The sequence below is a fragment of the Cervus canadensis genome, chromosome 10 (genome assembly GCF_019320065.1).
Source record: "Cervus canadensis isolate Bull #8, Minnesota chromosome 10, ASM1932006v1, whole genome shotgun sequence".
Lineage (NCBI taxonomy): Eukaryota > Metazoa > Chordata > Mammalia > Artiodactyla > Cervidae > Cervus > Cervus canadensis.
In genome coordinates, this window is record NC_057395.1 from 42,201,326 (window position 1) to 42,224,524 (window position 23,199).

The 23,199-nt window shown below is 41.3% G+C and overlaps 2 protein-coding genes across 5 annotated transcripts in view; one reads left to right on the forward strand and one right to left on the reverse strand.

Moving 5' to 3' along the window:
• The window catches only part of XRN2 (5'-3' exoribonuclease 2), a 61,450-nt gene extending 51,731 nt beyond the window's left edge, over positions 1 to 9,719 (forward strand). For all 4 annotated transcript variants that reach the window (XM_043478971.1, XM_043478970.1, XM_043478973.1 and 1 more), the window contains 3 exons: positions 1,990 to 2,053; positions 6,823 to 6,961; positions 9,176 to 9,719. In XM_043478971.1, coding sequence (XP_043334906.1) covers positions 1,990 to 2,053; positions 6,823 to 6,961; positions 9,176 to 9,241 — 269 coding nt within the window. In that variant the 3' untranslated portion in view covers positions 9,242 to 9,719. The remainder of the gene's footprint in view (positions 1 to 1,989; positions 2,054 to 6,822; positions 6,962 to 9,175) is intronic.
• A 6,225-nt stretch (positions 9,720 to 15,944) lies between these two features.
• On the reverse strand, positions 15,945 to 17,556 carry NKX2-4 (NK2 homeobox 4). The gene is made up of 2 exons (XM_043478974.1): positions 17,106 to 17,556; positions 15,945 to 16,599 (listed from the first exon to the last, which is right to left on the reverse strand). The coding sequence occupies exons 1-2, from the start codon at positions 17,542 to 17,544 to the stop codon at positions 15,992 to 15,994; spliced, it is 1,047 nt and encodes a 348-aa protein (XP_043334909.1). The 5' UTR covers positions 17,545 to 17,556; the 3' UTR covers positions 15,945 to 15,991.
• Positions 17,557 to 23,199: the final 5,643 nt, after the last annotated feature.

The following is a 23,199-nucleotide window of genomic DNA, read 5'->3' on the forward strand; positions in this document are numbered from 1 at the left end:
ATATTAGCTAACTTTGTTTAAATAAGACGCTAAACTATAATGCCTCTGGGAACATTTTACCAGTTTTCACAAACTTAAGTTTGGTACAATATCTGAATAGTAATGGACTGCAAGGTTAACAAAGTAACGATCAGAAAAAGCCGCCCAAGTGTTGGTTTTACTGTTGGTAGGTTCCTTTCTCATGATTCATTGAAAATCATAGAGTGTTTTGGGGTATGTGTATTTTAGGTTTCTCTATAGAAATAAACCACACAGGTGAAATGATTGCTGTCTTGTAAGAAGTTCTGGTTTTACCTCCTCTGATTTAGATTTCCTGATGGTACATAGTGATTCGGACATTACTCCAGGCCCTGACTAGGTTCCTGGCCCTACTTCCTGTGAATTGTGTGGTGATGAGCTTCCTGAGTTTCCATTCAGGTCTAAATATCTAATGATCACAGAGAAACATCATCAGCATTGTTCTAGGTTTGACTGCTACTAATTTGGTTTTTAGGGCTTCCCAGGTGGCTCAGTGGTAAAGAATCCCCCTGCCAGTGCAGGAGATGCAGGTTCAATCCCTGGGTTGGGAAGATACCCTGGAGAAGGAAATGGCAACCCACTCCATTGTTCTTACCTGGAGAATCCCATGGACAAGAGGAGCTGGTAGGCTACAGTTCATGGGGTCACAAAGAGTTGGCCACAACTGAGCAACTAAACAATAGTTTGGTTTTAAAGAGATGACAGGGAGGTGTAATTCACATTGACTGGAAATGCCATCTCTCTTTCAGTTTGGAATGGCATTCTGCTTGGGAGTGATGGAGGTGAAGGCCTCACGCATGCACGTGCCATTGGCCCAGGACCGGGTGACTCCCCTAGGCTGGTTTGTCCACTTTGGAGGCTTTCTTTGGGCCAGCACCTTGGCCATGTTGCTTCCAAAGTGGAAACAGCCAGGTGTTTCCTGCTGGAACCCTTGTGAGCAGCCAGGTGCCTTTACTTGTTCCTGATTCTCCTTAGCAGGGGGTTTTAAAGCAATGTTCTACTTTTCTTTTTCTCCTCAAGTAAACCCAGATTGCATCTTTTTGGTTGCTAACCAGAGATAAGCTTTCATTTCTTCTTTCCTTTAAGAAAGTAATTTTGAAAAGCATGTTTCTAGTTTGTGTTTCCATTAAAATGTGAGCTTGAATACATTATGGTAAGCCTTGTTGTCCTTGGGCCTTGGGAGTCTGGAGGCCTTACTGTCCTCACACGGAGACCTCATTAGACAACTCCTGGAACAGCTGGTCACACTCAGACCCTGCCAGAAGGTGGCTGAGGTGACCGAGACTGGGGGCCTGAGCGGCGGACAGTTGATACCAACTGTGGGCCGCGCGGGGGGTGCCTTGCACCCCATTTACACAGAGGGCCGGCAGTCACTTAACTGTTCCTTGTCATTCGTTCAGTGTTCCCCTCTTCGCTTCATGTTAGGGGAAGAGGTTTGACTGTCAGAAAACAGCAGGGAAATAGGCGATCCCTTTGTGAGCACATCCTCTGGCCTGTTTTGGAGAGACTTTGCTGTGTCCTGTCGACACAGCTCAGAAAGTCAGGGTGCTTTCCGGTTGACGTGTTTAAGGGGCAGATTTTAGGCTTTCTATCAAAGTTACTATTTGTTCAGTTTCTGTTTATGGATAAAGCCAAAATACCATCGTTTTGCACAACATTTAAAATATGAATGTAAAATACATACATATGTCTTTGCATATACACACACACACATAGCAAGGGTGAGAGAAACGTGAGTTTAATGAGAAAGGCTTCACTAAAAGCTATGTTTTCTTATCAAAGGAGAAATAATTTTACAGACAAATTTGTTGACCTTGTTGATTTCACATCTTTTCACATTTCCACAGTGTGTAATTATGCTCGTTATTATATTCAGTCTCAATTTTTCCCAAGAATTGTTAATTATATTATATGTGGGTAGCTGAATAATAATTAAGTCTCCTCTTTAATCCTTTCCTGTTTATCTTCCAGATATGAGGCCCCAGGACTCCTGGCGAGGTCCCCCTCCCCTTTTCCAGCAGCAAAGATTTGACAGGTAATACTAAAGCAGACATGAGTTTTTAGTAATTTTTCACACCAGCATTTGAGGTTTGAGCTTTCGCTGTACTATGAAATGTACTGTCTCCCCTCTAAAGAGTTTCTCTTGGGCCTGTTCTTTAGGAAAATACATGGTTAACACGTTGAAGTAAAAGATTCATATTTATATAGTTTCCTGCTTTTCTTGGTTCCTGGCCTTTACTTTATTGATGCTTTTGAGGTGCCCTGTAAAATGCAACACAGAGACCTTAAAATTGCATTAGGTTTTGGTCAGGCTAAACAAATTTCTTTTTAGAAGAGTTGTGCAGCTTAATGAGGCATAACTAATGGGGTTCCACTTTTATCATTTCTTTGCGGCAACACAGTGTCAGTACAGACCAACCATTGATTCTTGCTGCAGACCTCTTGAAGTCCTAATCAGCTTCTTTGGTACAACTTTTTCAGGGCTGACAAGCTCATTGTAGTGCAGTGTCGCTGTAGGTCAGTAGTTATTAGTTGCCACTGAAAACAGTTTCTTCAACTACTTAAGACTGAACTGAATTAAACGCAGAAGGGACTCAGAAGAGGATTATGGGATCTGCAGTCTAATAAGTACCACGGACGAGGAAGAATGTGACATGGTTTAATAACAAGGGATGTTTGACATGTGTTCTTTCATTGATAAGTTGTGCTCGCCTAAGTCAGGTGGTCTCTGCACGACAAGGCAGCCAGGCGTGTTATGAATAATTATATTAACATCTGAAGAATAATTTTTAAGGGCAGCTTTAAAGTCTGTCGTCTCATGCTGGTCTTGCCCGCATTGGTAAATGCTGAGACGAGTTTAAGCCCCCTCCTAGCACGGCTTCCTTCTTTGCCTTCTCAGTCCTGATCTGTTTTGTTCGCCTCTCTGCCGTTTTAGCAGTCTGATCTGTTCACATCTGAAATGAATGAAGTGTTGTTATTTGAACAGGGTTATAACCTCTACCCCCTTTAAGAAAGTTCTTTCTTTAGAGACTCCAAAACCTCATTTCATTATTTTCTTCAAGAAGATAAAAGAAATTATGTTATTCAATTGTTTATTAATAGTATCAGCTACTTAGTGCAAGCTGCATGTTAATTTAGAACAACTGCTCTTGCCTGTGTTTATGTTCTGTTTTCATTGTAAGTGCTCAGGGCTCATGGTATGTGCCACTTCAGCATCCTCAGAGAAGCACCATTGTCACACTAAATGAGTGAGGGGTGAACTTTTTCTAAAATACCATATTATCACATTCACACTGATCTTACCTTAGATGACTGTCTTCTGCAGAACGATTGTCACGTTTGATGTTTAAGATTTGGTTTCCCCACTTTGTTGCTTGCTTTTTTGCCATGTTATTAAATAATCACCAAAGTGCCAGCACTGTGCTGATAACATGCTTTTAGAAACATGAATTCATTTATTCCTCCTGTTGCCCCTTTGAAGTAGATGTTTTTACTTTTACAGATGAGGAAACTGAAGCCCACAGTTCAGCTTATCTGAACTTATCTGAACTTCTATACCGTTCTTTTACCAAGAAACTTTTCACCCGAGCAAAACTCATCAGAAAACTGGCTCTGAGCATTCTGTCCCATGAAGCCACAGGGACTTCAGAGAAGTCCTTCCCCTTCTGAGGCACCCTTTATTCAGTCCTACAGCTTTCCTTCCCTCTCCACATTAAGCTTCCCTAAGATCACCACTTATGTCCTGACATCCGTGGGTTTTTCTTTGATCTATGATCTGTGTCCTAGTCAAGTTGGTATCTTCCCGATTGACTCTGTGAACCCAACAGATTTGATGTGTGTTCTGTAGGAGTTTTGGTTTACTTTCAGTCAGAAACTAAAACTGTGCCATAAGGCAGAAGTTACGTGTGAGCTTAATAGAATTTCTTATGTCTTAGAACGTGGCTGTTTAAGAAACACACTGTTTAAAGAAAACAAAGTTTGAATTTAGCCTCCTAAACTTTCCAGTAGCCAGCCTTTCAGCAGATACATCACTCATTTCTGTAGCCTGTGTCAGTCACTTTTCTGACCTTACATGACACAGAGGAGAAAACACAAACTGACTTTGCTGAGATGTCACAACTGGTAAGTAGAATTCTTGCTAGAACCAGGTTTCACTGATTATTAGTTCAGTACTTTCCCACTGCACTGTTAAGTGTTTGGTTGAGAACCCTATTAGAGAAGAAAATTTTTTAAGTGTACTTTTTTTTTTTTTTACATAAACTACACTGTTTCTTGAATTAATTCCTACTTTGAGATAGTATTTATAATTCATTTGTTCATTTCACTTAAATTACAACAGGAGCACCCCGCTCCCGCCTTCGCCTCCCTCAAAAGGACGGCCCAGCCATCATCATGATGGTGATCGAGGTCCAGCTCATGCCTCCTCCCTGGGTGCTGCCCTGTTGTCTGTGTCCTTGCCAGTGGGGGAGTCTCTTTTCTGGCCATATCTTTTCCAATGTGGCCATTTCATTTTTTAACTTAATGGGTGCTAAGCTCAGTTGTAGATTTTTAAAAGCTGATTTGTCATATACATATATGTGTGTGTGTGTGTTTATAAATTAAAAATATCCCAATGAGTAGTATATAGTTATGTCATACTGCCAGCTACTTTCCAAAACAGTAATTTAGAAACTTCAGAATATTGTTGTCATCCACGGTGCAGAATGCCTCAAATAAGTTGCCTCAGTTGATAGCTACTCATTTAAAAAAATTAAAATGTGTCAGCCTCAGCACTTCCATTTCAGGTTTAGAATGTATTTTCCAGGGCAGATTTCAGTTTGTAAAAAGTATTTGCAAACTGATATAATTAGTATAGAAATATGATAAACTTATGTAAAATAAAGGCCTTTCTGTCACTACCAAGCAGAAGAGGGTAGTTCGTACATGTCCCTCTTACATGGCTCTTTCCATTTAATTATTTTTGTAACTATTTAATTAAATTATTATTTTTATAAACATTTTTGTCAAAAAACATTTCAGGTAATCATTTTAAACCAAAAGGAGAACTTTGTGCTTCCACATTGTAGCCTTGTTCCTGTCTTTAGGTCATAAAATAATGTAGAAGTGCACTTATAATGTATTTTAGCCATGCCAGCTGATTTTCCTGAAACTCAGTTGACTGAGTTTTACTGTTGTAAAACTGTGGAGAAAACATGGTCACAGCTCCTACAGTGTGTGAGCTACACGTGAAACAAGCAGATTTTGCATTAATGGCCCGATTTTCACCAGCCTCCTTGGTCACAGCACGAATCTTAACCGCTCAGTCCTGCAGAGACCGGAAGAGACTGTGTCTTCTCTGCATACAGAGCTGTTCCTGCTTGACAGTTGAGCCATTCTCGCTGAAATATATTTGTATTAGTGAATTCAAAAATAATTAAAAGCCCTAAATATACGCATATTCTTTCTGAGGTACAGATATTTCATTTTATTTCGACTCACAGTACATTATACTGTTAGAGTTCTGGTCCCATCACTAACTGTGAAGAATAGCACTGGCCTTTCTAGAATTCTTTAGAGAGCAGTTCTTGGAGACCTCACACAAAAATAGTTATCTTTGCTGGTTTAGTTTGTTTTTGTTTTTTTTTTTTAAAGGGCAAGGTCCAAGTGAAGGAAGGAGAGTGGGGGTGGAGAGGATGGATTCAGGCTTGAATAGCTGTGAGAAGAATGCATTACCCGGTGAGCCCAGCTTTGGGCTTCCCCCACTAAGACCTAGGCAGTGAGATTCATATGCTGATGTGGTCATAGCTAATACCAGCTCAGTAATTTAGCAAATTTCAGGTTTTCTTATAATTCCTCCCACTGTCTGTAACAGCCCCCAAAGCTTCTACTGCTGAAATACACTGGGGAATTTTGCTACTGTTTATTCTTGGTAGTGACTGTTGAATAAAATGGAAGTTGAGGAAAATGCCTCAAGAAAGCTGTGTCATACAGGGTGATTGCCTTTAGAGGGTAAATCTTTGCTACACTGTTTATGTGACAGCTTTAAATTGTTATGATTTAATACTTCATACCTGTTGTTTTGTATCTGCAGAGTTAAAATAAGCACTTGAAAACAATTAAAACATTTCTTTTGACCAGTAATCCGGGCCAGCAAACTGGGTTATAATAGCTGTTGAATCTGTGTTCCCATGTAAACTGTACACCAGTTGCCAGTCAGTCCTTGCCAATTAGTGCTCATGTTGCTAGGTCACCATGGTCAATTCAAAGCCGCATCAATAGAACTTGAAAAGGTTTCCTCCCGATCAGACCTTCTGACATATTGAGCAGAATAATGGATGGGAAAAAACAGCCAAGTCCCCTACCCTAGATTCAAAATACTCAGCAGTAAGAATTCATTTGCAGCGTGCAATTAACTAGAAAGAATGGACTCCAGGAACGAGCCTGGACATTTTTAAAAATAAAGCCTCATTCTCTTGTCTCGTGCATGTTTACTCTTTGGATAGCATCTTAAAATGTAGCCAACTTGGTGATCTAGGGTCCAAAACTTTAGTGACTAAAAAGGAAACTTTACAATTGAAGATGAACAAAATCTTTTTTTTAACAAATTTTTTTTTAAAGTCAGATCTTTCTGATTCAACTTGAGTTTTAAACAAATGCTGATATTTCATGAAATATGTTACACTACACTTGCTGTGAGGGACCTAAAGGCTACTCTGATCCTATATATCCCTTAGGACAAATCCAGGCACATTGGATTGTCCCAAAATTTGGAAATGACACCTGCAAGATTTTGACCTTTAATGTAAATGTGATGCTTTTCCACAGAGGTGTTGGGGCCGAACCTTTGCTACCATGGAACCGGATGCTCCAAACCCAAAATGCAGCCTTCCAGCCAAACCAGTACCAGATGCTAGCTGGGCCGGGCGGGTATCCACCCAGACGTGACGATCGTGGAGGGAGACAGGTGATGGATGTGGTGTGGGCTTTGGGGTGGAAAGCTTACTGCTCACTTTGTACTGAACGTACGTCTTGAGACTCAATGGTTGGTTGATTGTTTTAAAACATCTCTGTAAGTACTGTTAAGAGTAGCTCGGTTGCCCTTGGATCTCTCATTAAAAATGTTTATGGGGTGAGTGCCTCATTAAATAGGTTGTACTTTGAAGATGCTGAAGAATTTTCAGACCAAAAGCCTCTTTAATCACAGCAGTCCAGTATTTAGCACAAATAACACCAAAACATTGTTTTGCCTTATGATGTTGCTTTTTGTTTTATTAGAAACTAGATCTCTCAAAATGAATGGTAATTTTCTAGAAGCTGAAAGTAATCTCTCACCTTTTCAGCTGTTACCTTTATTCCACTTAGGGGTTTTGTGTCTTGATTTATCTGTTGTATCTTCATGGGATGAAATCACTCCTAATTTCCCACTTTTTTTTTTTAAACTAAATTTAAACCAGCTATATATTGAATGAGTATAGTAATTCCTAGACAAATTCATTACGAGGAAGCTTTATTTTTTTCTCTTTATAACATCCAGTTGTAGCAACATTTAAGCCTGAGGTCTGTTTGCCTCAGTCTGTCCCTCAGCCATTTGACACCCTGGCCAGTATTTACATGCTCTTTAATCCAGTGCTTGCCAGAGAGCAGGGTCTGAAAGCAGTGATTCAGAGTGTGTAGTGTTCGTGGAGCTGGCACCTGCGGTGATGTGAAGTGGGTTTTAAATTGCTCACCTTTTGTTACCTCCGCCTTTTGCAGTGCTTCGAATGTTAATTTTCTAACTCAGTTTCTTGCCGTGTGTCCCTTTGTTTTGACAACTAAGAAGAATCTCCTGCCAGCTAAGAAAAATCTTTTCTTCACACTTTTTTTGGTGTACTCTTAAAAGTCTCAGTTCACTTTACAAGAAAATAACCATCTTAGTTGTCCTTTGAGAGAATTTTGTAACAGTTCTTTAGACGTATAATATTACTTTGCATACATACTATCTGCCCAGAATCTCTACAGATATCAGCAGGTTCTCTAGATTGAGACTTTATGTTGCTAGAGTCAAGGTGACACCAGGCAACCTAAACTGAATATTATTGAAAGGAAGGTGTACCTGCAACTAAGTAGCTCTGGAGAAAGTTGAGTCCACTCCCCTCATTTTCCAAGTCAGGAGTTGAAACCTCAAATTCCTGCTGTTGAGCAGCAGAGCTAGGGGCACCTGTTAACTTCTGACCCCAGTTCAGTGGCTCTCCTGCCTCCTTTAGGGGAGACCCACTGTTTAGAGGAGCTTTCTGCTGTTTCAGGAGGTATAATTGTTATTCACTCAGGAGATCTAAGTCGTTTAGCACATTATAATTCTTTAGGACCTTTTGGAAATACATGTCTTTTTCAGCCTTTTTTCTGCAGAGATTTCTTTTTTAATTAGAATTTTGAAGCACTATTAAATTGTAGAAGTTCACTGTTAAAACCAGTAAAATTATACTTTCAGTATATTTTTAGTGGAGAACTAGTAAAGTGCTCTGAGTGACAGTATGGGGAAAGGGGTCCATTTCAGAATCCTCCCTAGAAACTAGAAGTTGTGAGGCAGACACATCACATTTATCTTTAGGTTATACCGAAATGGTGTTTGGAAGCATACTCGGAAATGTTATGAAAGTTCCCAGTAATTGATTAAGTAATAACCTAATGTGGCCCACTATTATTTATAGCTAAACAAACAAAAACACCTAAAATTAATAGTTCATTAGGCTTCAGCAGAGCAGCAAGCTCCTGCCTTGGTTAAGCAAAATGGCTTTCCTAGTCTAATATATCTGAGGGTAACGTGGGCACCTTCCCACAATGTGGCCTGAAATACCATGGGGGCTGGGGGAGGGGCTGGTGGTAGGCGAGACCGACAAGTGTTTTACATAAGACACTTAACTGTCCTTCATTTGTGTACATTTTAAGCAGTTTCTTAGGCGCTTGTTAAGGCTGATTTGGTTAGTTGTCAGTGATAGCATTTATGCTAATTTCCACTCACATGCAGCTTGGAAAAGGCTGAAAACCAAACACAGGTATTTATGGAGACTATCCATGTGATATACCTATAAGAAATATTCCCTTTTTGGTGTGTTTTTCCATCGAGAAGTAAGGTTAATTTCTTTGCACGAGTGTTAATCCACAAAGTAAACTTTTGCTTTTTTTTTTTTCTCCTCTTCAGGGATATCCCAGAGAAGGAAGGAAATACCCTTTGCCACCACCCTCAGGAAGATACAGTTGGAATTAGGCTTTTGTAAAGCTTTCCCAGATCCTTTCATCATTCTACAGTTTTATGCTATTTGTGGAAAGATTTCTTTCTCAAGTAGTAGTTTTTAATAAAACTACAGTACTTTGTGTATTTCTTTTAACTGTATATTTCTACTGATTCGATCTCACTGTTTTATGTTGCTTTCCAAAGGTGTGTGTTGCATAATACAGTGGATCTGAATTTATTATTGCTTGTAAAACACATTTGATGGAATAGGAATACTGGTTTTTCATTATGGTTAAAAAGCAAACCAGCTGTGGATTTCAAAACACAGTGTATTCTAGATCATCTAAGATCCATGCTGATTTTTAATGCACAAGAATTAGGTATGAACTCTTAAGCTGGAACCCTCAGCTAACTAGAGTGTATATTGTTCAGTATTTCTTTGGGAACATTTCATTGATGTACTTGTCATATGGAAATTTCTGGACTTTAGTAAAAAACAATGCAAAACTTAGAACTCTGGTCTCTCTTGTTGTTTTTCTTTTACAGTATTTAAACTTTGAAAATCTTGGCCAACTGTGTGGGGTTTTTTTATCAATATATCAGAATTTTCTACAATTAGATGTCCAAAAAAAAAAAAAAAATCAATGAAGAAGTAGATTTTAAGAGGATATGGTCAGAAAGACAACCCAACCGACTCATGTCTGCCTTTCCACTACTAATTTGGCGAATTATAAAATCTTCGTGAGATGATCTACATTTTACTAATTTCAGGCATATTTGTGCTGCAGTTTTAAGGATTTGTTTTAAATCTTTGAGAATTCTCCAAGTTTGAGAAAAATCTTTGAGAAAAGTTCAGGGGGGTGGTGATGCGTGAGACGTGAGGAAGATTGTGGTATAAATAAACTTCCAGTTACAAAATAAATGAGTCACAGGATGAAATTTACAGCATGGAGAATATAATCAATAATGCTGTTTCTGTATGGTGACAGGTGGTAACTAGAGTTACTGTGCTGATCATTTGTAACGTACAGAAATCTGGAATCAGTCTGCTCCTGGAACTAACGCAGTGTGGTAGGTCAGTTATACTTTAGTTGAAAAAAAAAAACACAATGGAAGAGCAGAAAGAGAAGAAAACTTGAAAAGTTTTGGACTTCCTTAGTGGTCCAGTGATTAAGTATCTGCCAGCCAATGCAATTCCCAGTCCGAGAAGATTCCACATGGCACAGGGGTGACTAAGCCCCAGCACTGCAACTACTGAAGCCCACTTGCCCTAGAGCCTGTGCTCAACAAGGAAAACCCGCACACAGCTGGAGACACCCAGAGCACAGCAAAGAAGACCCAGCACAGCCAGAAGTGAATAAAGAAAGGATTTAAAAAAGAAAACCTGAAAAGTTTAATTGCTAGGTGAATTGTGTATGCTCCTTGGTATATTTTTGCATTATTTCACAATAGATTCCAATTTGTACCCATTTTTTCCTTGCTACTAAGTACACTAATTCCTTAAATTTATGCTTGCAGGTCATACACAAGCACTTTGATATGTTTTTCATTTTCCCCAACAAATTTAGACACACATATGAAGACTTGTCCACTTTTCCATTCTAGCCTCAGATTGTAAAATGTTTCTGACTTTCTGACTTTCGACATTTTTGCTTTAATATTCAACAAAGGCAACTTGTTAATCTTAAATCTATTCAGGAAAAATCCCACCTTAACCTTGGATAGGAAGGTATTTTGAAGTTATTGAGTTCATTGCTGATGATGGGTGAGTAGAGCAGTGTTCTTTTTTGTTGAGATAGAGAGTCTCTGAATTAACCATTATATATTACCATCACAATACAGTGAAGGAATAATGCTGTTTATCTTCTGAATATTGAAAATGTGTAACACCTGAATCAAGTATTGCATATTCCAAAGGAGCCCATGCACATGTCTTGGGGTATACAGCTTCCTAAGTACCCTAGAGCCATGCTTCTATAGGACCTAGACTTTCTCAGATCTTTAATTTTGGTCTAGTTTTTTAAGTTTTCATGAGCATATCTGAAATAGTTTTTGACTTGGTTTTTTGCACCATTGCACGTAACTGATCAAAACACATTAAGTTTGAAAATGTTTTTAAGTGTTTTGAAGACATCTAAGCAAAAAAGCCTGATGGAAAATTAAGCCCCGAGCTTTCCTCTAGCAGGTGGCAAGCCCTGGCTTCCTTCTCTCTCCTCACTCTGACATCTCTTTCCAACTTATACCCCCACGTTTGAATCTTCCAGAAAAAGTCCCCATTATTTCAACAAAGGCTTTTTAGAACTTTCAATGGCGCGTTTAAAGCTATAACTAGCCCCCTCCACACTCAGGAGTAAATAAACGCAACGGGTCGGTTTTGTGTAGTTAACTGTCCTCCATCGTGCTATGCTTGAGTAGGGCCAAGTTTTTCAAGGTTTTTAAGCATTTAAGAACCTGGGAACGGCCCGACTTTATCGCGTCGCTGAGAGCCGGTGGTGAGCGTCTGTCTTCAGGGTGAGTTCGAGGGCAGCACACGGTCATCCGTCCATCCCGGAGCGCTGTCCGGCCGCGCGGCGTCGGGGAAGCCCGTGGGGAGGTGACCTGCAGGCTGACCCCGAGCCAGGGCCGGGCGGGCGGCTCAGGGGGGCGCGCGTCGGCGGCATCAACACCCGGGTTCCCTGGGTCGCGCGCCGCAGCTTCGCCGCCGGCCAGCGTCGCCTCGGCTCCCCGCACGGATGCGATCGTCGGCCCTGGAAGGAGACAACGGAAAGGGTCTTCTCCGAGGCAGCTGTTTTTTCAATTCTAAGCCTGAGGGTAAGTGAATTTCGCTTGGCTTGGAAATCAGAATGTAGTCGTTCTCCGACGTAACCTGGAAGCCGGGTGCGCAGGCGGCGCGGTCCCGGGCGTGGCTTGCATCCGGCTCGTCGGCCCATTTTCGGCGGATTTCTTCTCCACTCAGGGTGAGGTGAACGTCTGCATTGCTAGTTAACTGATACCGCATATATGGCACGAGGGCCAGAGGTAAGAGGCTTTAATTAGTGTGTGGGAAATGGGAATGGAACCACTTACTACCACAAAACAGTTTGTACAACTTAAACTTAGGCAACATTTGTGATTAAACTTTTATTAGAAATCACCTAAGCAACTACTGAAAGAGGTTACATGGAAATTTAGAAACTGAAACAAAAGGCACTTCATGCCAACATTCTAAAGCAAAAACAAAAGAAACCAATACACCTCTCTCAGAAGCTTCCAAACCTCCCTGCTCAAAATATAATGACATAAAAGTGATCCTAAAATCACAAAGTGATCTCAATACTTACAGGAGCGACTCCTGACTTCAAGTCTTCTTTGAATCTTCTCCAGATGCTCACCAATTTTCACTAGCAGCAAAAGTCTACTTATTTAATTCATTTTTAATAAAATGTATCTTAGTGCCCTGTCTCATTGGATTTGAGCATGGCAAGTAGCAGTATTTTTAAAAACTGGACTTGAGTAATTAACATACAGTTTTATCCACATATTAATGTTAAATAGCTGCGCGGTATCATTCATATTCTCAACTACATCTGAAACTTTTATCACCACTACACTGCATTATCTTACGCACAAATTCTTATCTAAAAATCTAGTCATGGGTATTTATGTGATTATGGTTCACAAATTTAAGTCTTTCTAAAAGTCATCATTATGAAATGCAGCTAACAAAGCAAGTCTTTGGAAGGTGCTTGCATTTAGTGGACAGGATTGTGTCTCTGATTTGCTTTAAATTGAAAGTAAACAGTCCATAGCAGAATGGAGTTTGGACACAACATCTGTGTTGATAAAAGTCTGATTGACTTACTTGTTCTGACTGTCAGGTTTTAGTTCTAAGCAAAGCCTCAAACAGAAGACAACTGGGTTACACCCCCTCTTCCATGTACAAAACTCCCTTCCTGCATCTTTCAACATTGGGTGCACGTGTACACACACACACACACACACACACACACACACCCCACTTCAATTTAAATCCCAACACAGATTTCAGAAAAGTACCTGCACACACACACACACACACCCACCCACACCCACCCACCCCACTTCAATTTAAATCCCAACACATTTCAGAAAAGTACCTGCACGCACGCACGCACACACACACACACACACACCCCCCACTTCAATTTAAATCCCAACACATTTCAGAAAAGTACCTGCAATCTCCGCCGTTCCTCTCTGCCACTTGGATTCTGGATTTTGGTTTCTGTGCCTCAACTGGGAAGAAATAGGTTAGAATGCTGTAAAACCCCAAAAACCTTTAGGAAACTGTGACATCGGCAGTTAGCATTTCTCAAACCGAGTTTTGCTGTGGCCTCTGCTAAACTTTGGAGGGGCTTTGTTCCCACTTAGACTCTGCGTCAACCTCCCTCTTGGTTGTGAAGACACTTATCCTCCTCTTCAGTTAATGAGTTTCACCTAGTCTGGCCGTTTGTGTTTTTATAAAAGATCTGCAAAGCACTAATTGCAAAAGAAGGAAAAAAAGCTTTTGTTCCGCATTAATCAGAATGTGGAATTCTACAGTATAAACATTTTCTATTTTAATGTTTCAAAAACAAACCTTATCTTAATTTCTGGATGTGCACACATAAACTCAGTACATTTCTGGGTGTAGAATGTTAAGCTCTCCGCAGCAATTAACTCTGGCTTGAGTCCCTTACTATTTAAAGGAACACTGAAAGGAAAAAGATGGCTGTACCAAATACACTTTCAGAAAATATTGCATAAAGAAGGCTGTTTCTTCTTAATGGTCTTTTTGATTGATAGTTCAGTTAGTCTAAGGGATTTTTTTGTTCCAAAAATTATCAAGGAAAAAACTGTGCATGAAGATTTATTTTCTTTAAATATGTTACACGGAACCCTTAGTCCATAAGCTACTGTTTTTGTTAAGTATTGGGCTGTAAAAAAAAAAAAAATTTACAAACCATGTGAAATTTCATAACATGTTTTCTAGAAGTAGAATTTCAGAATTTGAAGTAATCAATATAAAGAAGCATCTTTAAATCTGGCACATTAGTAATAGTTATGCTAGCCTGGCTAGCTTTTGAAAATCAATTTTATTAGCATGCAAAAACTCAAACTGGGAGAATTTTCTGAAAGTGTACTGCATCATTTTCATATTTTTTCTGCTCAAATTTTATGTAAAATGTGTTAAAAATCAGTTATCATTTTGCAAAATGCATTCACAGCCCCTTGATAAAGATTGAGTCACTTGCTTCTTTAGTGATTTTTTTCTCTTTGTGAAAGGAACTGGAGTTTTTAATTATTATTACTGTTTACTGTAGAAAATATATTTAGAGAAAGTGCAACTTTTAAAAACACTTTGCACAGTTCAGAAAAATACCCAAGCAATGAAATGAAATAAAATGTTTCATTTCAAACTATAATTCTAAAATATCAAATGTATAAGAGGTTTAGGGTCTCTGGGAAATGTTTTGGTCATTTGTAAAACATGCATTATCCATATTATGTCTTTAATTTTTCTTCATTTTATGAACTCACTTTCTCCAGTCTTCTTTTAGCATTTTTAATCTACTACCAATTCTTTAAACCATGAATAAACTGAGCTGTGTTGTCACATCATGCCAACTAGTGTTAAAAAAAAAAAAGCCCATACAACTTAGTGAAAAGGAAATGATCATTTGAAATTTACCAAAAAAAAAGTACTTAAATTCTTTTAAGTTATATTTAAATATCCCTTTGAAACATAGGAAATATAAATCAGCATATTAAAGAGTAAATACATTATTTGTACAAGAAAACACCAACAAAATCGGTGTGTAATCCCTATTAACTTCTAAATATGAGAAAATAATCAATATTTTACTGATTCTTTACACACTGATTACCATTCAATAGGTCACCTTATTTTCTTCCTTCTTGACATGCTTGAAAAATAGATTAATTGATGTCTGTTTTAGCAATTTTGCTTGCTTGTTCTAGTGTTTTATCAAGGTACTTTAATTCAGATAATCAAATACCTTAGAAAGAGTAAATAACATGTCTGTAGAATAGGGTATAATTTATTTTGTCCATTGATTTTGGGAGACCAGTTTCCATATAAAAAGTAGCTTACAATCCTTTCTTTTGATGAGCTGCATCTTAGGAGGAAAAGCCTCTTTTAGAATAATATACAAACACTCATTGCCAAATCATGATCGAAACATTTAAAAAACAGCATTAAGTTTAAAAAGCTATATCAATTCGTATAATATTTTGATTACGTTTATTCCATTTCTCTAAATGGCAATAACTCCTCTGCAGTAATGTTGCTATGTGCATGATCCACCTTGAGCTACAGTTCACTTTCCATCAAACATTAATGAAATTGCACTTAAGCGGGGGCGGGGGAAGCGGTGGAGGGGGGCTCGAAAATTAATCTCCCAAGGTAAGTTCCACTTCAAGAAGAAAACCTTGTTAAAGCTGGGTTGATTTTTAGAGCTACAACCACCACCTAAGTCTCCAACGTTAAAACTCCGAGAGCTTTGGTTAGGAACGTGGTGGTGGATGTGGACTCGGCCGGCTTTTTACACAATTTAGGAACCTCCCGAAGGAGAAAATCACCTCAAAGCTTCCTGGCCGGCGCGATCTCAGGGTTCGATCCCGGGGCTTGTCGCGTCCCCACCCGCAGCGGAGGCCCGGCGCCCGCCCCTCTCCGCGATCCGTCCGTCCGCTCGTGAGCGGCGGCCCCGCCGTCGGCGCGCGCAGACCCTCGGGAGGCGGAGGGACCCCCGGCCAGCCGCGCCGTCACCACGTCCGGCCGTAGAGCAGGTTGGCGCCCAGCGCGCCGCCGCCGTAGTCCCCCGCCGCCGCCGCGTCCAGCCCCGCCAGGCCTGCCCCCGCGCCGTGCAGCGCGGGCGGGCTGGGCGACAGCTCCTCCAGCTCCGGCGTCGGCGCGGGCGGCTGCGGGCCGGCCTGGGGCGTCGGCGTGGCCGCGCCGTTCTGGCAGGGCTTGCCGTCCTTGACCAGCACGGGCACGGCCACGCGGCGCGGTGACGGCGGCGGCGGCGGCGGCGGGCCCAGGCTGGCCTCCTGCTGCAGCTGCTGCGCCGCCTTGTCCTTGGCCTGGCGCTTCATCTTGTAGCGGTGGTTCTGGAACCAGATCTTCACCTGCGTGGGCGTCAGGTGGATCATGCTGGCCAGGTGCTCGCGCTCGGGCGCCGACAGGTACTTCTGCTGCTTGAAGCGCCGCTCCAGCTCGTACACTTGCGCCTGCGAGAACAGCACGCGGCGCTTCCTCCGCGGCGCCGCCGCAGCGTGCAGGGGCGCCAGCGACTTGGCCGCGTCCGCGATGCCGGTCAGCGACCCCATGCCGGCCACGTTCACGCCCGCCGACGGCCCCATGAACCTGGAGACTGGGGAGGGGCCCAAGGGGAAGACCGGTCAGCCGCCGCCGCCCTGCTCTCTTCACACCGCGGCGGCCGCGACGCCGGCGGGGCCGGGTGGGTCCCAGGACGCCCCGCGCGCTCGGGGTCCCAGGGTCCAAGGACGTTCCGCGCGCTCAGGGTCTCAGGGTCCCAGGACGCCCCGCGCGCTCAAGGCCCCAGGATCCCAGGACGCCCCGCGCGCTCAGGGCCCCATGGTGTGCGCTCAGGGTCCCAGGATCCCAGGAGGCCCCGCGCGCTCAGGTCCCAGGATCCCAGGACGCCCCGCGCGCTCAGGGTCCCAGGGTCCCAGGACGCCCCGCGCGCTCAGGTCCCAGGATCCCAGGACGCCCTGCGCGCTCGGGGTCCCAGGGTCCCAGGACGCCCCGCGCGTTCAGTGTCTCGGGGTCCCCCAAGCGCTCCCTGCGCCCCGGGCTGCGGCGGGGAACGCCCGCGCCGTCCGCAGCCCTCCGTCCCGCGCTCCTCGCCCCGCTCACTTGACGAGTAGCGCGGGTCCGGGTTGGCGCCGTACCAGCCGCTGGCCGCAGCGGCTGCGCCGCCCCGCACGCCGTCTGTGTAGGCGGGCAGCTCGCCCACGTTGCCCAGGCCGCCGTTGCAGTAGCCGCCCACGGCACCGTGCGAGAACTGCGAGACGCCGGGCGGCATGTGGTAGGTGGCGGCTGCCGCCGCTGCTGCCGCCGCCGCTGCCGCCGCCGCCGCGTTGTGACCCGCCATGGCGTGCGGGGGCTGCATGCCCGCCGCAGCCGCCTGCGAGGAGGGCCCGGGCGGCGGCGCGCGGTAGGCGGCACCCAGGGGTGTCCCCAGGCCGGGCGGCGTGCCGTCCATGGCGCCGCCGAACTTCTTGTAGGTCTCCTCGATGGGGCTCAGGATGTCGGACACGGAGAAGGGCGTCGTGTGCTTGGGGCTCAACGACATGGCTCGGCGGGCGGCCAGGTAGGGGGGCCCGGGGCGCGCGCGGGTCGCCGCCACCTCGGCCGCGGCGGCTGCGCCTGTGACCAGGAGTCGGCGGCGCGGCGAGCCCCCCGAGCTGCGGGATCTGGGGTTTATTTTAGTCCGGCGCCGGGTTTACGACAGACTCGGGGGGCGGAGCAACATCCCAAACGAGCAAACAATGGTCCTTGACATCTTTTTTCTCTCACCAACACCCCCACCCCACCCCCATTCCCCATAGAGGAGGCAAAAAAGGTAAAGGGGGCAGTTGGATGTTTCTTGAAAGGATCACCCGCTTCGCTTTCTCCATCCTTCCTGCTTCCATCCAGACTTCCTGTCACCCTAGCCCTGGAGCATCAGAAACAGAAACTCAGGCTGGCGTCGAGGCTGGATGTGAAGGACTCCACGCCTCTGCCCGTCAGACCCCAGTTTCCTAAAGTGACTTAGTAGGAAAGTCTAGGGTGTTCGGAGATGGGGGGGTGGGGCGGTGGACTGAATGGTGCTAAGTTGAGAGCGGATGGCGGTTTCGCTTAGTCCTCTGCAGCTATCAGCCTCTCACTTGCTCCATCAACTAAAGTGTTAAAAAAAAAAAAAAAAAAAAAAGCTCTTGGGTCCCACCGTAAGAGCGCATAAAGAGATGAGGTACAATGACCGTCCTCTCCCTTTGTAGGGTTTCTAATTTATGCGTCTTTAGACTCTCAAGCATCATTTTGTGGGCAACCAACCGGGCACTTTCAAATTAGCTCAAAGTATCCAAATCCAAAGAAGAGAAAACACACAGAGACACAAATACACGGATGCTAATTTGTAAGTATTCTGTTTCTGCTCTGTGGGGATAGAGGTTAGATAAGGGAAAGAGGTTAGGTTTTCCTGTGTTCTGATGTTTCTTGTTCAGCTCGCACCTGTAAAGTTCTGTACAGGTTTCTTTCCCTTTTGTTTTCCTCCTGCACCCCCCCCCTCCCCCGAGTGAAAATATCCAACTTTGGGTTTACTGGCCTATCACTACAGTAATCAAAAAAAAAAAAAAAGAAAGAACACACCCCCAAAGTCCAAAATTTCTAGCTGTTCGAAATGGGTCTTTTTATTGTTCAAAAAATATAATCTACTTAAAAATGTGAAATAGGTACAGACATCAGGTGAAAATGGTACTTTCCCTTCAAAGATACGCAACTGTAGATAAATGATTTTTTAAAAAAACTTTGTCATCCTTTGATTTGTAAATTTACCTGCATAGCATAGAAGAACTTAGACATTGTGAACTCTCCTGTGAATGCTGAACATGACAAAGAATATGACAAAAGAAGTCTGTGAAGCATATTGACTAAAATTTGAAAACAGTGCTTCACTTAAAACTGCCAGAGAAACGAAGATGCAGTTTTTAAGGTTTCCTGGAGACTGGGGTAGGAGAAAGAAAAACAGGGAGAGTGCTTTCTTAAGCAAGATTTTATTGTTTAAAACAGAAGAAGAACAGGATGTAAGAAAGCAATTCCAGTTTAACCTATTAGAACATAAAATCTAATAGTGCACGTCTTGAAGGTAAGAACAGTTACCTATTCCTTTTCTTGTTTGGTTTCCGTACTTTGATTGGAATGTTTTCCATGGTTTTGCTTTTATTGTTTTAATCATTGTTTTGTTCATTTCAGTGAGTTTTGCAAAGAATCTAGGGGTGGGGGGATGGGGCAAAAGGGACCCACATTTACCTATGGGAAGAAAGTATCAACCAGGCAAGTGTGTAGAGTATTAGTATTTTAAAACAATGAAAGAACAAAAGACAAGGTACTGTGATTATTTGCAGATGTCAGTTATTTACTTAGCAATAATAGTATTGCTACAATTTTAACACCATGCCACTTTTATAAGTCTTTCCTGAGCTTGAAACATTTGGGCTAGGTCTTCATCCTTACCTGCAGTTGTATTGCCTACTTCATTTTTTTTTATTTGATGAATTACAGAGAAGCATTTATGTATGTATTTAAGTAGTTGCTGGAATCTTGAAAACTGCACTTTGGTTTTTAAGTTTTGGTTTAATTCAAAATGTATTGTTTACTTGATCCACTTAAATAAAAAATAGTAGACAGTCTTTCATTTCAAACTTTCCTCAAAGGTAACAGGGTAAGTAAAAATAGTTGTTTTAACATCCATGGACAGAAAAAGTCATTTGTGAACCATTATGTTTTACTTTTAAAGTTCAAACATGTTTCAAAAATGAACCCTATTATCATAATCTTTGTATTGATTAGTTATCCAAGCTGCAAAAGTGCATATCATTAGTTTTTTCCAGACAGTTATTATTTGCTCCGTTTTCAGGCTATACATTTCATCTCATGTAATATTTTTATAAACTTTAGGATAACAGTTCACTTGAGTGGTTGAACTACAAGTTGTTGCTTATTTTGTTTTTCAACTGTAGTGGTTCCTGCTACAAGTCCGATGACATCTGGAAAGCTCACACCTTTAAATAAAGAAAGCACCTTATCATGTCTGGAGGCTCTCTGCCGATTGTCACTTTCTGGCTGCTTGGGAACTTGATACCCTAATTAGTACTCCTTTACTAGAGGTAAACAGTTATGAAAAATATCCACAATCTTTAACAGTTCTTCGTCTCAGTTGTTTGGGTCTCATTTCAGAAATTGCATATCTTCGTGCTGAAAACACTGGATGTGTGCAGATGATTCTGAAAACATGTATTCTGGAGGATGTGTATATACAGATGCAAATTAGAATAATCCAATTGATACTCCATTAAAGGTTTTTATCAAATTCATTTCATCATATTATTGTCTGTCTAAATTATGTATGGAAGTTAATACTCAGTAGATTGTTAAATACTGTTGACCAAACTGGATTTCACAGGAAATATATTTCTGAGAAATGCTTTCCTGTTGATTCTTTTCTTTTCTTAAAAACAATGCTGGCACTCAGCAAAAAAAAGAAAAAAGAAAAAAAGACTACCAAAGAGAACACAGTGAAAAGAGATGGCCCTGCCTTCCCATCCTCCAGCCTTCCTCTTTCCCCTCTCAGAGGCACGGTTACCTGATTCTTCTGGGTGAGTCTGTACATCTTGAAACATACTGCCTTTTTACACACAGGAGGTGGCATGTGGTTTGATACCTTGGTTTTTTCACAGCTTAGGTTTTTGTACATTTGTATACCACACCACTGAAAACTTAATAATTGGACTGTGGCAGACAGAAAAATTACGTAAACAAAAAGATTCAATAGAATCTCTTGGCTTTCTGACAAAAATGTGGTATTCATTGAAAATTTCTCTTGTATTAGTTAACCTTAGGGTCAAAATGATTTGGCAAAACAGTCCTGAGGTAGGAGCTTTACCCAAATAGAGGATTTGCTGTTGTCAAACAGAAGCTCAGAGAAAGAGGCCTGAGAGACCTTGCAAAACCAGTCAGTTACTTAAAGGGCAATGTTGTTTTTCTAGGGTAGCAAGTAGATTTCTAGTGTGTCCTGAATTTACTTATAAAGGAAAATAATGTTTGAAAATACAACTTTCTGCTTGACATTCAAGGTCCATGCCTTTTAGAAATGAGACACTTGCCACATTAGTGATTAGTTTAAAATAGTTGTTAATGAAATTCTTACTCTTTGGAAGTGCCTTTAAAATATTGTCTTTGCAGTAGGGAAGGAACAAAAAGAATATGTCAGGATACTAATATTTTGTAACAAAATTGAGATTATAAAGAGCAAACAAAATTGCTATAGATATGAAACACAGAGTTTTAAAAAATTGAAAATGTTTATGAATTTCACCAATTTCTGAAATTTGGTTTCCTTTTATTCCTCCTAAAAGACTCTTTGTTTTAAATGTTCATTTCAATTATTATGAGTCTCTTGTGTTAATTTTACCCTTTGTTATTAACAGAATGACTGTTATTTCTACCCCACCCCCAACCCTCGTGCTTCCGACCAGGGTTCCTTCTCTTAACCCTCAGTTCTGCTCTCCCTGATGCCCTGAAATGCAGCTAGGACCCAGGGCCGAGACTCTCCTTGGGAGGATAAAAGGAAGAAGTTAGAGAACTTGAACCACCCTCCCCCCACCTCATTCTTTCATAATTTCTTCACAAATGCAAATTTCTTACAGTTTAACTCCTCTGTTTAAAAAATTTTGAGTCACTATTTCCTGATCATCAGATTTTTAGATTGAAAATATTCTTCTGATCAATGAATATATTTTAAATTGAAGTGGTTATTAGTACAATGTGAGAAAGAATAGTAGGTGTTAAAGATGTGATTGTTTGGAATCCTAATAATGAGATCAATTAAATGATTCCTAAAAAAAAAAAAAACACAAAAACGAAGTCTTGCCTTCTAGTGTCGAATTGTAATACTAACTTTTACAGTCTAGGTAGAAGATAAGGTTATGCTACATCAGAGCTGTAAAAATATTGGTCAGTTTTCAAAAATATGAAAATTGACCACTAGGGCACAACTCTCCTACCCTAGGATTACAAACTTTGGCTAGAAATTTAAATTTTTCTGTGTTTTAAAAATTATTTTTAAAGTATTAAATACATGATATGGGAAACAAGGGCAGGCAATATGGAATTATACTGTTTATTGAGGCAACAAGTTTACTTGTATATTTTGCTTACACAGAATGTTTAAACTTTAAAATAGCATTTCTATTGAACATTATCTGACATTTTTACATGTCTTGGAATGTAATTGAATTGTTCTTTTATAGGAAGAAAGAATTCTTTGAATTTTAAGCAAAATTGTATTTCTATTTATTATTTTGTGTGAGAAGCTAGTCTAAGTTTGCGCTATATCTGTACACATAACCTGAGTGATTACATACAACTTTTTTAAAAATACAATTTTATAACTTTTATTCTCATGTGCACTCAATTTTTCCAAATCTAAGAGGTTCATTGAATTTACTGTAAAGTCTCTTTCTCTCCTACAAGTCCCATTAAAGATGTATCTTCTTATGTTTACAAATTAATTTGTGATTATCAAGGAACATATCTATTTTTCCACCAGAGTCAGGTCCTGGGGTTATTTGTTATTGTCGCTTACTTGAAAAAGAAACTCCAGTTTGGGGAATTTTGATAAACTGTTTGTTGCATTTATTAACAAAGTTTTAATATGTATATTTTTTAGACATGAATTGAATTTGAGCAGCCTCTGGTAGATAGTGAAGGACAGGGAAGCCTGGCGTGCTGCAGTTCATGGGGTTGTAAAGAGTCGGACAGGACTGAGCGACTAAACAACAACAAGATGTATATTTTAGAAGAAACAACTATGGCAATAATATAAGTAGAAAATGTTGCCCAACTTTGTTGTGTTTGTTCTGTGTACTACAAATGTTGTGGAGGTCTCTGCATTCTAGGTTGAGAATTGTGCTTGATGCAATAGGCTGGTGTTCATGTCATAAATCAAAATCAGTTTTGGTACTTTTTAAGCAATTTAGTTTCTGGTTCAATAATTTACAAAGCTTGATATGAAATACTTTTTATTAATGTGCTTTATATAGACAATGAGTGGAGTGAAGAGAACTAATTGATAAAAGTTGCTTGTAAGGTTTTCTTAAAAAAAAAATCTAGTGAAATGAGTCTTAAATTATAATAAACCTGTCAGATGAACTTGATAATTACTAAATATTGACTCAAAATATCCAGTTTG

What these genes read in the sequence shown, in the direction of transcription:
- NKX2-4 (XM_043478974.1), bottom strand. Translation starts at nt 17,544, where the DNA reads ATGTCGTTGAGCCCCAAGCACACGACGCCCTTCTCCGTGTCCGACATC. An exon ending in GGACCCGCGCTACTCGTCAA is followed by an intron (nt 16,600 to 17,105) that starts GTGAGCGGGGCG and finishes GCCCCTCCCCAG; the next exon opens with TCTCCAGGTTCATGGGGCCG.